Here is a 15,082-nt window from a genome sequence, read left to right as displayed (position 1 = left end):
TGGCTTTCATTTCAGCAGAGTAAACAATGCCGGGCATCTGTTAGCACCTTCCACAGAAACCCACAGGAGTATTTTCTGCTCTGGCACCCTTCTGATAAAGTCATGGCTATGTTTAGACACCTACAATTACTCAGTTAGGGTCAGGTCGCCTTTGTGATCACAGAAAGCAGTACATTTTCAGAGTTCTCAATTTGGTAAAACAACATTTCTCTGTTTCTTCCCAAATTATTGTCTTCCTAACCATGCTTTCCTTTATAAATGAGCGTGGAATTCAAGTTCAGATTGAATGCTACGTTTAATGTCCTCTAATTATCTATTGTAAAAAGAGGCAAGTGAAAACACTGTTGCTGAATAACCACTGTTTCCTATTTGCTGTTATATATTTATGCATATATATCACACAGCATACCTGTCTTAACCATATTTGCTTCTTTTTTTACTTGTACCAGCAATAATAATATGTCAACCATTGCAAGAACTTATTGAAGTTTTATTCAGTAGTTTGTAAACCAGACATGTTTCTTTTGGAGGCAGATGGTAGTCTTATTTGCACTGTGACAGATTTCTCATATTCCCATTGACACTAATGGCTGTGGAATGGTGTGCAGACGTTGGGGTAGCAATAGAGTCTTACACACTTGTCCAATCAGTGCCATGCAACGCAACCTGTCACAATAATTATGACAGAACTATTGAGACGATTCTTTAACAACAGACTCTCTGTCCCACCACTGTCCCCCCTGATTGGCCTTGGTAGCTTACAAAGTCATTGTCATTTCTCACAACTTCATTACTTGGTGGCACAAAAGCAATTTCCAATCTCTGCGCTCTTCCCACTCTGTTGCTCCTAAAGGGAGTTTGCACCATATGTGCATGACAACACCTTGTCAGAGACAAGATGAGACCATCCAACAGTGTCTTGGCTTTTATCAAAACACAGAGCATTTTCTTTTTGCAAATTATTTGGTTGTCTTTGATGTGATCTGAGGTGCAATTCTGAGTAAAATGGCTGCTTACTGCAGCCGAATGTGATCTGAACTGCTTGATGACTCATCTGACTCACTGACTAACTGACTTTCTTTAAATGTACAGAAAGTAACTTTTTATAAAAAATATGTATTTTTTACATATTTGTTAAAAATGTCACTGATGTGATAGTATGGTGTGAGATTAGATAATAAGTGCACCGCCACCTCCTTCCACGCTACTTTACTATCTTCAGAAATGTATCACTCCTGGTCAGAAACAACCAATCAGAGCCAGGAGGATTGTTTTAGTGCTGTCAATTATTCTCATGTAGGTGCTGCTTGATGTTCTAATGGTGGAGAAGCAACCTACTGTTATAGGAAAACTGTTCATCTGTCATCATCAGTGACCACACTAACTAGCCTGAGCATCAATGGCAGACTCTGCTGTCGGGAAGAACCTGTAGGGTAGTAGAGAGGGGCGGGTGTGAGCAGCGTGTACACAAGAATCGCACAACTGCAACTCTATCTTTTAAATTAAACAAATTTGTCATAATTTTTTTGCTTTCAAAGAAAGTGCACAGTGCCCCCAGCTGATCTGTAGTTATTTTAAATAAAAATATGTTTCTCTGACTCATTAATTTTGCTTCAAAAATACTTAAGCTCTCCACAAAAGTGACGGTGAAAGATTTTGTTGATTGGAGCAAACTTTACAAAACAAACTGCACAGTTATCACGTCACTTGAGCATTAGATGAGTAAATTTCAGTCTAAATCTTTGGCATCTCGCTTGTAAGGCCGTCTATCGGCCTGCTGGGCAATATTCTCTCTGCTCAACTGTAAATAAATGGTAACACGATTATCAGATTACCCTTCATTCATAGCAGCCAGTGTCTGCTGGGCACAGTAAGTGAAATGATGAGAAAAATAACTTGAAGATAAACGTGTTAGAAAGCTCCACCTTAATGTTTTAACTGACGAAGCCCAGGGGTAATTAGTCCTTGTTTCATCTTCAGCACGAAATACACTTTTTATCCCATATTTCTGAAGATTACCTCAAAAGAAAGACTAAACATAAGTGGATGATCTCTCACTGGAAAACGTCTGTGAGTAAATCGGCATTCTTTACCTTAACAATCTCTTAAAACCCTTATCAAAATAATACAAAAACATTTCTTGTGCGTATTTGAAAGTTTAAACTCTTTTCGAAAGAAGCGCTTGCTTTTTTTCAAAGCAAACATGGTGATTGGCAAGCATTTGCTTCTGTTGGTCTCTCCAAATGTGGCGACAGCACCTGCGTGTTCCTTCTGCTTGTCTGTGAGTGTCTTGTCCATTTTTTTTTCTCTCCGTCTGTTTAATCTGAGTCTGTCGCTCTGTTTTCTTGGTGTTTGTTTTTTTCTGCATTGTTGGCATTGTTTTTGGCTTTCTCTACAGCCTGTCTTCCTTCTATTTGCTCTGTTCATTTTCTTTTTCAGCATACTTGCTGCAAATAGGAAAATCTTCTCAGTTAAAACCTAAAGTTGTGTTTGAATTGTTTGCTTATGTGCTCAACACCCATTTTTTTATGAATGTCTAAAACTTCACCTCCAATTTTTTTTTTTCTGCTAAACTGTGTGGTTGATGTTTGGCACATTGTTTACTGAAAGTCAATCTCACAGATTAAATATGTTTACATATTCTAGCTGTACTTTTGCCCCATGAATGTTAATTTTAAAACAAAATTTTTAATATGTAAAGCAATAGCAATAATAATTTTTATCTCAACTTAATGGTCTGAAGCCCTAAACGAACTGCAATTAATAGTATTGGTTTTGATCATTATATCAATTCTGCTTAAAAAGTAATTAATTAACACAGTCTTTTAAAAGTTAATCAACTTTAGTTGTCACCACAGTAATTATGGCATATTGATGCTGATTTTTCATTAAACATTTATTTTTCTTCATTTTCAAATGGCTCTGAGTTTTGTTCATTCATCAAACTGACAATGGCACAGGTTTGATTTTTAGCTCTTATTTACTGCAAGTTCCCTCTCTCAGGGCAAATCCAGCTCGCACATCAAATAAAATTGTTACCTTCCTATTACTGGAGCAACGCTTAAGCCTTAAATATCGCTGTCTGTACCCCTCATTTTCAACCCAGTGCAGAATTTAATGACGTTTTGCTGTTTATTGGTGCTGCTTCACAAGCGCGTATAGGAAATATACCTTGAAAAGCTTCTGTTGCACCCAAAACAAGATTTCTTTTGCTCAGTATTATGTGTTTTCTAGGCACACAGTGCCATTTTATAATATAATAGGCGCTTTTCCAGTAGAACGACTCTTACCGGGATTGGTCCACCTGGCCAAGGTGGACCGATACCGGTCCACCTCGGCCAGATTCATTTTTCATTAGCAGATCCCACTCCTACTTTAGGGATAGCACTGGCCGCACCAAGTCGAATAGTGTGTGGAAGCAATTTGATTGACAGCTGACCGCACTCATTGATTGGCTTATGATTATTTCACAGAAAACTCCACACAACATTCTTGTTTAACTGTAGATTGCAGACATGCTGTCTGCTTTCAGGGAGCTGCTCAGTACCGAGGAATATAATTATGATCAGTGGAAGGAACAGATGCGTTACGTTTTGGACTGTGATGCAGCAGACTTGTAAACAGGTCGTCTCTGAGAAACAGGCAGCAGTAAAGAAGAGAGAAACGATGCCGCTGTGCTCAGCATTCTGTCAGAGCTGCAGTTTTGCACCGACCAGCAGTGTGATACACCAAACTACATAATATTAGCTTGGTGTGATGTGAATTTAATTTTTCATTTGGATTTTTATTTTTGAATAAAGTTCAGGTGTGGCTATTGAATTATATATTTTGACTACATTACATAAATCCATAACAGTTGCACATCATAACAACAGTGACAAAATGTAATTATATTTACATGTGTAGCAAAATAATCAGCTGGTCTGAGTTTTTATAATTCTGTTTGGGCCAGCAATGAATTAATATAAGACAAAATTAAATATCTGGGTTTATGTGAGTCCATTAGAACCACAACCTTGAGGTTCTCCATTGCGGAAGCTGCTGCAAACATCAGCAGAGTTGACCACAGTCCTGCATGCTCAACCACAATAGTTAGGAACAGATCCATAATGAACACGCTCACCGCTGGGGTAGAACTAAACCGCACATTATCCGCTTAGAGTACGACTTTCCAGTGTAAAAGCGTCTAAAGTTACCATCAGTTGTTATAAAAAATGCTGTCAAATATGACTTAAAAGAAATTTTACTTCCGGATGTAACGCCTTGAAATTGGCCCTCTGTAACTTTAAGAACTCCTTGCAATGCACTGAGAAGTAGGTCAGATGAGCTCAGCAGATGCCAGTTCCACCAGGTGTTTGCTAATTGCTGCTGGCGGGTCTGAGAGCTGAGAAAGGGAGCTGTGAGGGAGGCCTGTTCTGTGAGGCAAAAGCCTAAAATCTGCTGCTCTGAGGAGGAGCTGTGCCTGGAAGGCGGTGCTTCGTCCACCCCGGCTTTTTGCACAGCTTAATATTTGCCACTGGACATGAAAGATTTCTAAAACACTCAAAAAGAATCAAGGCAAAGCTCCTTGCTTGTATATTTTTGATGAGACAACAACATCATAACATGATGTAAAGCTCCAAAAAGTCAATTTTACATAATACTTCAATATCTGGAACCTGTTTCATGAATACATTGGCTTTGTCAGTTCAATCCAAGAAAACCTGTTTGTGAAAATAACCCATATGTTAACTGCGCTCCCAGAGATATTAACAATTTAGAAACACTCGAAACAGTAGATGACATGCAGCGATGGAATTGACAACCAACAGCTGAGTTTAATGGCCTTCACACAAGACACTGCGTGATGTCGGTGACAGATTGCAAATGCTAAAGATGCTTCATTTGATCCCTGTTCCTTAGCAATGAAAGTCAATACATTAACAGCGCGCTTCTGACTTTCCTCTATTGTTCTCTCTGCATTGGCCTTATCTTGTCTCACTCCACACTTTTTTCCTCCTATCAGGCAAACATATGTGCACACAGGCGGTCTGGTCACTGCATCAATAAAATCAAAGACAAAATGAAATGTTAAAAACTGAGAGAACGGAAGAGTGAGGTTGGATGTAGTGTCACCGCAGAACCTCAGATGTTGCCATGGAGCTACAGAAGAGCACTAATGTGGGTTTCGTTATTCAGTTCACTTTTAGCTTTCTGATTTTCGTATTTTATTTGTGGTGTATTTTTATCACTAAGGCTTCGTGTTGTTTGTGTTTTTGTCTGTTATGTTTTATTCTTTTCCCACAAACTAACAAAAACCCAAGCAGTCTTAGAACATCAACAAAACAAACCTCATGTTTACATGATGTGTGTACAGTTTGCATAATTTGAAATCAACATAATTTGAAATTGCTTCTCTTGGATGTACACAGCCATATGTAAATATTAATTGCCTGCCTTCATTGGGTTCCTTTTTTTCTTTCTTGTCATATTTTAATGACAATAAAGAACAAAGGAGGTAATTAAGTAGTGTATACAAAAGGCAGTTTTTATATTATTTTTTTTTATTTAGGAAAGGGATAAGAGCTTTTTATTGAAATATATGCCCAATGTGAAACATTAATTGCTTCTGTTGTTAAATCATGAATTAACTGTGATTAACCAAATATTCAGAGGTTAACATCATTAGGCACCAATGGGCCATATTAGATCCAAACTTAAGCTCACTTAAATCAAATCTGTTTGGCAGATCTAAAAAGAAATACATTATACCTAGTTTAAAATACATTTCATAAAAGTACCAAAATTACAACAGTTTTTCCCATGAGGTTACAACAAACCCCACAGCTTTAAAAGCACTGCTGGCCTGAGCAAAGTTCAATGTTCAGCTTCAACAAAAGGAAAGAGCTGAGCTGGTTTCTTCTGGTTTCTTCAGCTTTCTCACACAGTCCAAAATCTTAACTAATAAGTTGATTTGTTGCCATAAGTGCTGCATGTGGGTGTGTGTGTGTGCGCATGGCTGTCTTTCCAGTCTGTCTGTATGTTGTCCTGTGATGAACTGGCAACCTGTCCAGAGTGTAAACCGTCAATGACCGTTAAAGATGGACACCATCCCCCTACAGCCCTGCAAATCTAAGCTGGCATAGACAATACGTGAACACATCTTTATCCAATGCAAAGACCTTTTTGATCTGAAACATTTAAATTAGACAAAAATATGTAAGGAGGAAAATACTTTTCAACAGCACCGCACATATAGAGGATAGCTGGGTGGTTCCTGTTTGACCGAGCCCATTTCAGCCTGCACACAAATACGAACCCAAGCAGTCTCTAGAGTGCGCTGGACAAAATCTAAAGTCAAGCATGAATACAGAGGATGACAGGCCAATTATCAGATGCACTCTCTGTTGTGCATCTTCTCCTCTAACAGGAAGCAGATGTGAGAATCCTGTCACTTTCACTAAAGTTGCTGCAGTGACAGGGACCGACAACAAAAGGCGCAGCTTTCTCTAGGAATTGAGACGGACAGAGTCATAAACCTAGTATTGTCACACAGTTTTATCTTGTAAGGTGTCACTTTTCAAGCTTTGGAGGATCCAAAAGTGTCAAAGTGTGAGAATATTTGTCAGGAACTTTGACTTTTCAATGTTGGGGTTTAAATGTCTGCCATTAATTTCACAACTTCTCCATTTTAACAGGAAAGGTCCTAAAATGACTGAATGAGTCCTAACAAAGAGCTTGTGTTTGGTTTGCAGGTGAACGTAGTGCCAGCTTGCGTCAGAGCCTTGACCCAGATGCTCTACTGTCCGTACTGCCGCGGCATGCCTGGGCTGAAGCCCTGTCGCAATTACTGTTACAACATTATGAGGGGCTGTCTCGCAAACCAGGCGGATCTGGACGCTGAATGGAACCTGTTCATCGGTAAGATTCAAATTAATTGCACTTCTGCCCGTTTCTTCTTTTTCCAGTTGTCTGTTTCTTTGTTAATTTAAGCTTTTATTTCAACATGTGCATATTTATGCCCGCGTACTGTAGTCAAGGAGGGAATCGGGAGGATGTGCTCTGTTCAATTTAGCTTTAGAGGATTTGCAGAGACAAAACTGAAATCTTATTTGTGCAAACATTTCCTTTTTCTTTTTTTCTGTCTGAAATGTTGTTTGCTATTGCTGGAACCCTGGCATGGTGTTTAAAGCTTTGGTCCCTGCTGCTTGGGATTGATAAAGGAGAGCAGATCCTAGGCAAACACATTTTCTATAGCATTTCCAGCTGAGCTTGGTGAGTAATATAGCACTTCACTTTAGCTGTAAGTAGCTGGCTGCTGTAAGCTCTCCCGTTAAATGGATACCAGGGATGCACATAGAGTGCTCCCTCTGGATCCTTTGTAGACCAGTGCTTTATTTGTTATGTACCCCAATCTCATCCTCCCACCCACACTGACGCTTTTTTTTTTTTTTTAAATGGGACGACGTTTTTTAAGACACATCCCCGAAGACTGTCAAGTGAAGTGCACTTCTAAGCTGTTGGCTGTTTTGTGACAGGGCCTGTCATTTGAAAAGTCGTCAGATGACTTACCGTTTGTTCTCCTCGATGGCAAATCTGAAGTCTCAGATCAACACGGGTCCTTGTGCACTGAATGAGATGTCTCACAGCTTTATGACATGTGTTAAAAAGTTTGTGTCTTGTTTGGTGTTGAAGAAGCAAATCAACTGCAGCAAAGGGAGAATGTGCCTGACAGTAATGGAAAAGCTGTTGTTGCAATTGACTGAAAAAAAAAAAAACTGGTGTTGCCATTATACAGAATTAGAATTAGTTTTATTCACCAAATTTGTTCTCCCAAACAATGAATTTGACTTGAATTCTGCTCTCACTAAAGACATTTGAAATATAAATTAGAGAAAAATAAGTTATTTTGAATATTTTTATAGCATGCTTTTACCATTTAAGCTGTCAAGAGGATCACTTTAAAAAATACTTACTTTTACCAATAAAAACTAGAATTTGGTGTCAGTTGACATTTTTTATTCATTATCAGTTGCTGGAGAAATTTGATTTGCTTACAGCTTGGCTCAAAAGGATTATTGATTTCCCTTTTTACCAACAACCTCCAAACGCATCATAGGTCAGTTCTCCTCACTGAACCACGTCTTTGCATTATAGAAATCTATGGATTGAGCTTGTACACTGTCTGTCATTGTCATCTCATAAATCATCAAATATTGGAAAAGATTTCTTAGGGTACTAAGCTTTTAATTGTCTTATGAGCCCCTATTATTGTTTACCAAAGGACTTTGCTTGTGGTTAAATGTCAATATTAATAACTGCAAACCGGAGAATGATTTTTTTTTTCATTTGACTGAAAGTCAACACGAGAAATGCAATGTATATTAATCTCTTTTAATCCAACTAAAGTAATGGTGACACCTGCATCTATAACTTTAAAAGTTTAAACTTACACAACATAAAAGATACATGTTAATATGATGTCAAAATTGTATTTATCAATCTAGTGAATAAATTCCTTTTATTGTTAATTATATTTAAGAAATTCCACTTTATCACTGCTATTGTATGTTTGTGTTTTAGTGTAGGTTTTGACCTTTAAGCATAGGGGACATTAGTTTTGTCAGGATATGTAATTTCAACAAATCGAAGGTATTTATTTGCACCTAATTCTGAACAATAACTATATAAACTGAACTTGAAGTGCAGCTAGACACTGTCACATCAAAATGACTGACACAAATCTTCCAGGTGCCCAGAGACACCTGAAAGACTTACAACAGACATACAATTTAGAGTAAAAATGTCATTGTCTGCCTTGTACGTTTGCCTAAACTGTGAGCTCTATGATTTTTTTTTTTTTTTTTGTTGATTTTTTTTAACCAATTCAATTACTTTTTTTCGTACTCAGATGTTTCTATTCTTTTTATTGAGAACTCCATGTTTTGCACTTTAGGCACATTTTAAGCCTGAAAATATCTGCCCGTTGTTTAGTGTAATATATAAAATTTTGACAGTTCAATGGAAAAAAAAAAACACATTTATGAGATTATGTTTTGTAAAGTTCTGCATATTATCTGATGGGTATTTAAGAGTTTTTATAATAAAAAAGAAAAACGGGTCAATATTTTGCTCCTTCAGAGTTTCTCGACAGCCTTCTCTACATGGGCTAAATAGACTTTAGAAAGCAGTAATGCTTCAATGTTCTAACAACACTTTATAAAACACAGATCTGTCTGACTTGTCTAAAAAAAAAAGTAAGCACCACTCTTAACATGTTTTCTCTGTAGTTCAAATTAATTAGACATGAGCAAAGTTTGCAAAACTTATTTGAAGAGCTGCTCTACTCTATAAACTAAACTATTTGCTTTGAACATTGTAATAATTGGTGATATAGCAATATGCTGTGTTTTACTCACATATGCCTCACTGAAACGAGCAAACACTAAGAAAAGTTTGGACTGGGGCCAGACTGCCTTTCAGTCTGTGCACTATCCAAATCTGAACACTGAAAATTGCTGCTCTAGACACAACCATCTAAAAAGTGAATAATAAATGTAGAGAGGAACCTAATGTTGAAAGAAACATGCATTAAGTACGCTGGCATGTGATAGAGCCAAAATCCTTTTGTTGACCAATGCCATCAGTTCTACTGCCACTGAAATCTTAAAACATAAATCCAGTGGAAGGGACAAAAGTGAGCTGTGCACAAAACTGACAGAGAACAGGCTGCTATAACGGGATATCAGCTGAATCTGACAGAGAATGAAGAAAACAGTGAAGTCAATTTATACCGAGAGGTGATTTGGCAGACGGATGCAGGTGAGAGCAGAAGGTGATGTGACAATCTAGAGTCGAGATGTGGATAACTAAAGATTTTCACACTTTTTTTAAGGTTTCTGGATGTGGGGATAGATTCTGCTATTGTTGTTCTTGGTTAACATTATCTTGTTGGAAATATACTTAAATGTCAGAGTTGCAACTTTGCTGATAAAAACTAGGTAAATAACGTATGCTGCTGGCTGTTATACACATTTATTTATGTTTTGTTTTTTGTTACTCAGAATGAAGAACACAATGATTAGGAAGACTAACTTGTCCACCTTATATCAATGTTATACTTAACAATGTAGCTAATATATATCGAACTATATAGAAATTAAGATTTCTTCTCTTGAGTTTAATTGGCTATTTATAGCCATGGTTATCAAGAGAGACCAACATCATAATTAGTTGTTTAGCTTAGAAAACCAAAAGGTTGAAGGGATAAATATTACATCGTCCCTGTTTCTTTTTTTCTTCAGTATTACTGTATTCAGTTGCTTATGTTTAAAGCTTGAAAATAATTTTGTGTATGTAATTCAACAGTATTTGTTGGTATTTGTTTGCACTGGGATAAATCCAGAATTAGGAGACACAGCAGTGGCATTGCTGCTGCAACTACTACGTCTGCTGTTTGTCTACAGCTATTTACATTTACATCCACCGAAAGAGAAAGACATCATATAATAAAATATAGTGTAGAACATACAGCAGCTAAAGAGACTCAGCTGTGTGAAACACATTTTATTTCTTGCTATAAACAATGACAAACATGCATACTGGAATGTTGGAAATTTGTCTAAATCAGTGCAGGGGTTGGAGTAGGACAATGCTAGTTGACCCAGCTTCTGTTTGCTGCTTTTCATATAGTTATATAGCATATTTTCATGTTTGTTGCCAATGAGTGCCCTACTCAGTTTAACTCTGTCAATGTAATTAATCCTAATCAAATCAAACTCCCATATAGTTAGTGCTACATTATACTGATTTGCCACAGTAAAACACTCCCTTGATTGTGTTACAAATCTACAAGCGTAGATCTCCATAGCTGCATAATTTAATTATATTCTTCTATACTATTTTAAAAATAATCATACAAAATACAGTTCCTTTGGCAGAATCAACACTGATTACATTAAGCTTGAGGGCTGCAATTTAATGCTTATTTATTTGCCCACACATAATAATGTTTGGTCTAAAAACAAAGAACTAATTACGTTTGTGCAACAGTAGTATTTTGAACTCTTGGCAAGAGGGGAATAAATAATGCACTATAGATACTAATGTATCAATCGCATGCATAACATTGTATATCTAGTTTTATTTGTGAATGTCTTTGCTGAACAGTGCACCATCAGTGTTCAATAACAAAAAGAAGAGTTGAACCAAACCCCTATTTTTATACCTCTTGGCTTTGTAAAATAACTGAAACTGTAGTCGTTAATGCTATTAACCTTTTATGTCTGCTCTCTATTAACTTGAAATGCAGGCTGTAAGTACTGTAAAGAGGACAGGAAAAAAAAAACTAATTCTTCTTTGAAACTAACAAAATGTAACAAGCTGACTTACTAATGCCTTACTTTGAATTAAATTGCTGCATAATGATTGGCAGTGGCACTCTGAGTAACACAAGGTAAGCCTTTTTCAGAGGAATTAGGAAGACGCTTGTCTGGGCTAATGCCGCCTGCCTCAGTTAAAAGTCATTTATATGGGCTGACACAAACAGCCAATCCGGGTACGCAAAACATACCTATTGAAAGTAAAAGTGATGTTCATGTCTTACTTTTTACATTATGAAAATAATCCATTAATATATTTTCAAGCCTGCATCGATAGAAACATTTACAATATGATTTGTTTTTACATTTGCACAGGTGAAATGATTCATATGCATGAAAATCCTTCAAGATTTTTTTTTTTGCCATGTGAGACATTATTTTTTAGGATTTCTTCATTTTTATTTTCTCAAAATTACAACTGTTCTCTCCCAGTGTTCTGTGTGTGGAGTTCTTCCTCTGTTGTGCATTATGTCTGTGTCTCTACCTTCAGTTTAGTCAGCCTCCTGTCACTGACTGGCTTTGTTGGCGTCACTACATCAAAACATCTATGGCAGATGGATTGTCTGGTTGCCACCCAAGAAGCTGGGGGATGAATGTTTTTTTTATGTTTTAGGCCAAAGTGGTCTAAGTATGTAAGTACTTAAAATTGAAAAATGATAAGCTGGTGATTGCTTAAGTTTCATTATGAACCTTAGCAGAAGAACGCAGGAGACCTGCAGGGATCAGTGTTGTTTTATTTACAGACTTTACATACAGGGCCAGAATTAATCTTATTATGTCATCGTTTAATCATATTTAATTGTGCAGACAATTTAATGTTGCAGTCTGTTATACTTCACGTTATCTACAGTTGATAAACTGACAGAAAAAAAGAAAAACATTATTATTGGCATACTGCAGTCCTATTTATTTGTCAGAGGTGTTGAATTTACATTGTGCATTATATAGCTCCTTTCAGTTTGAATCGGAGGAAGAAATTGTTTTATACAGACTCCAAACAAGGATAAAAATGAATGAAAAGAGTTGGTTAGATTAGCCAGCTTCTGGCTCGGTGAAAAATTGAAGTATTTAGAGATAGTGGTTTCTGACACAAAACTCAAATTTATCACCGATTTTGAGCTTTGAGATAATGGAAATAAATTCTGCTTGTACTGCTGAGATCACAGCCATTTTCTCCTCTAAGCTTAGACCTACAAGGTCAACCATAAGATTCAGTTGGTCGATGTCACTTTGACACACTGCTTGTTTTTTTTTCAAGGATTTACAATGCATCAAATACTCTCTATCATTACTAGAGCGAAGCCTAATGTTGCTCTAACACAAGATGTAGTCTGTGCTGTGCTGGGGTGAAGCGCAGAGTGAACTCTCACAAATAACATCCAAGTTTGTTACTGGTTGCAGGGAGACTGAAAAGATACAGAGGAAGTAGCTTGAGTTCCCCAGCTGCAGAGCTGAATGCAGAATGTCTCTGTCAAGCAATTCCTTAAAAGCTCAGGCAGCCGGTTTGCTGATAAGGATGGGAAATGGGAGCTGCTAAAAGTCGTTGGTTCTTTAATGTCCTGGGTTTGGAGAATTCAGGTTTGTTTTGGTCTAGTTCAGGTCCTGAAACTGTACTCTATACTTTAAGCTGAGAAGGCATCGAGTTGGCAGTCTGTTAGTATTTTGGTGGGAATTGCATGACAATTCCTAAAAAATACAACTTCCCTAGGCTCGGAGGATTTTGGATTGTTTGTTCAAAGACAGTGGGAGCCATTCTCCTGAACTTTATCTCTTGTTAATAAAAGAAAAAAGAACCTGGTGATCTATCTATTCTGGAGTATCTGTTCAATCTACAGCTGTAAATCTACCTGGTTTGTTTTATAAAAAGTTAGACTGAACACATCTAAAATCCAAAAACTAATGAGTGGCTACTTTAAGTTGATTTGAGGATTGAGCATGCCTCTTTGGATGGATTAAGACATTTAGTGTTGGTAGTGTTGAACGTTACGGCTGTGTGTGCAAGCACAGGAATTCAATAAAACAGGCTGATGCAAAGCTAAAAAATAGCCTAAGGGAAAAAAAAAACAACAAACAAACAAAAAACTACTGACAGAAAATGTGAATATTGCTAATTACAGCTACAAAAACCATGACTGCTCATAGTGACAGCAGTCCTAAGAGTTAACTTGGTCTTGAATCAAATAGTGGCCTTGTTGTCCATTGAAATCATCTCCCCCACATCTCATCACCATGGTCTGAAGGCCAAAGCAAAAAAGATTAAGCCTATTTTAGAAACCAACATAGTTGTTAAAATCATAATGTGCAATGGACATGAGGAGAACGGTGGATAGAAAGGTTCAGAGAAAAGGAAAATCAAGTTAAATGGAATAATCCATCCATCCATCCATCCATTTTCTTGCACCCTTTTTCCCTCAGTGGGGTCGGGAGGGGTGCTGGTGCCCATCTCCAGCCAACGTTTCGGGCGAGAGGCGGGGTACACCCTGGACAGGTTGCCAGTCTGTCGCAGGGAAACACAGAGACACAACCATGCACACACACACTCACACCTAGGGGCAATTTGGAGAGGCCAATTAACCTGACATGTTTTTGGACTGTGGGAGGAAACCGGAGTACCCGGAGAAAACCCACACATGCACTGGGAGAACATGCAAACTCCATGCAGAAAGACCCCAGGCTGGGAATCGAACCCAGAACCTTCTTGCTGCAAGGCAACAGCTCTACCAACTGCGCCGCTGTGCAGCCACTAAATGGAATAATATCATTGTTATTCTGAAACCGTCAGCAGCAGCAAGACATACCGTACCTAATGTTCATGGGGACATCAAATAGATGTCACAGAACTTTTATTTTGTAAAGTTATCATATATATTTCCTGAACTTTTCTTTTCTAACTTTTTATTTCAGGCTCCTTCTATTTCATGTTGTTATATTTTTAAAGGAGGGGTGGGGTTTTCTCTGTGGATCGGGTCTAGCTCGAATGAAGCACTTGGCAGAGTGACTTCACATCTGTTCCACACAAATTAGTTCTCCAACCTTAATGACAACAAAAAACAAACAATATTTTGGCAACAATTTGCAAGAGTTATATGTGTTTAGAATAATCTGTATACAGCAAATTGTTTACCTTTGTGTTAATCTTGTTAACTATATAATTACTTAATAATTAACTATATAACATCAGCTTTTTAGCAGAACAAGAAGGAGAAGCCAGAAAGAAGGAGAAGCCAGAAAAAGTCATAATATTCTGAGCAATAAAGCATGAATAATTTAGGTGGTGTTTATTTTGTTCTTCCAATACCCTGAATATCTGTTTGAATAAAAACTCCAATATACTTTAAAATTTCAGGTTAAAAAAGGATTTCAAACTTGATCCTCAAATTATCCATAGTGGAAAGGGAGATGAAATATGTGACTGATTTTAGGCAAATTTACTTTTCTCATGCACTGCTCTCTTTCTGAGGACATGGGTCAAAATCAAAATTATATTCATGTCAGCATGCAATATAATTGTAGGAGCAGAATCATTGTTGGTATTTTTCTTTTTTTTTTTTAAATTGAAGCAATTATATGCTATATATTTCAAAATCTTTGTTTTATAGTTTTATTTTAATGCCACAATTCTTGGAAACTTTTTTTATGCTGTCATACAAGAATCGTATAGCACACCATACCTACTGCACACAAACACACAAACTCCAAAAAGTTTGTGTGCGATTCCCTCT

At 37.2% G+C, this 15,082-nt stretch overlaps 1 protein-coding gene across 2 annotated transcripts in view; it reads left to right on the top strand.

The window, feature by feature from the left end:
- The window catches only part of gpc6a (glypican 6a), a 149,852-nt gene that overhangs the window by 77,473 nt on the left and 57,297 nt on the right, over nt 1–15,082 (top strand). For both annotated transcript variants that reach the window (XM_008404363.2, XM_008404362.2), the window contains exon 5: nt 6,735–6,900. In XM_008404363.2, the coding sequence (XP_008402585.1) occupies nt 6,735–6,900 (166 nt within the window). The remainder of the gene's footprint in view (nt 1–6,734; nt 6,901–15,082) is intronic.

This window comes from Poecilia reticulata, linkage group LG3 (genome assembly GCF_000633615.1).
Source record: "Poecilia reticulata strain Guanapo linkage group LG3, Guppy_female_1.0+MT, whole genome shotgun sequence".
Classification (NCBI taxonomy): Eukaryota; Metazoa; Chordata; class Actinopteri; order Cyprinodontiformes; family Poeciliidae; genus Poecilia; species Poecilia reticulata.
The sequence above is the reverse complement of the archived record's forward strand: the minus strand, read 5'-3'. Positions and strand labels throughout refer to the sequence as shown.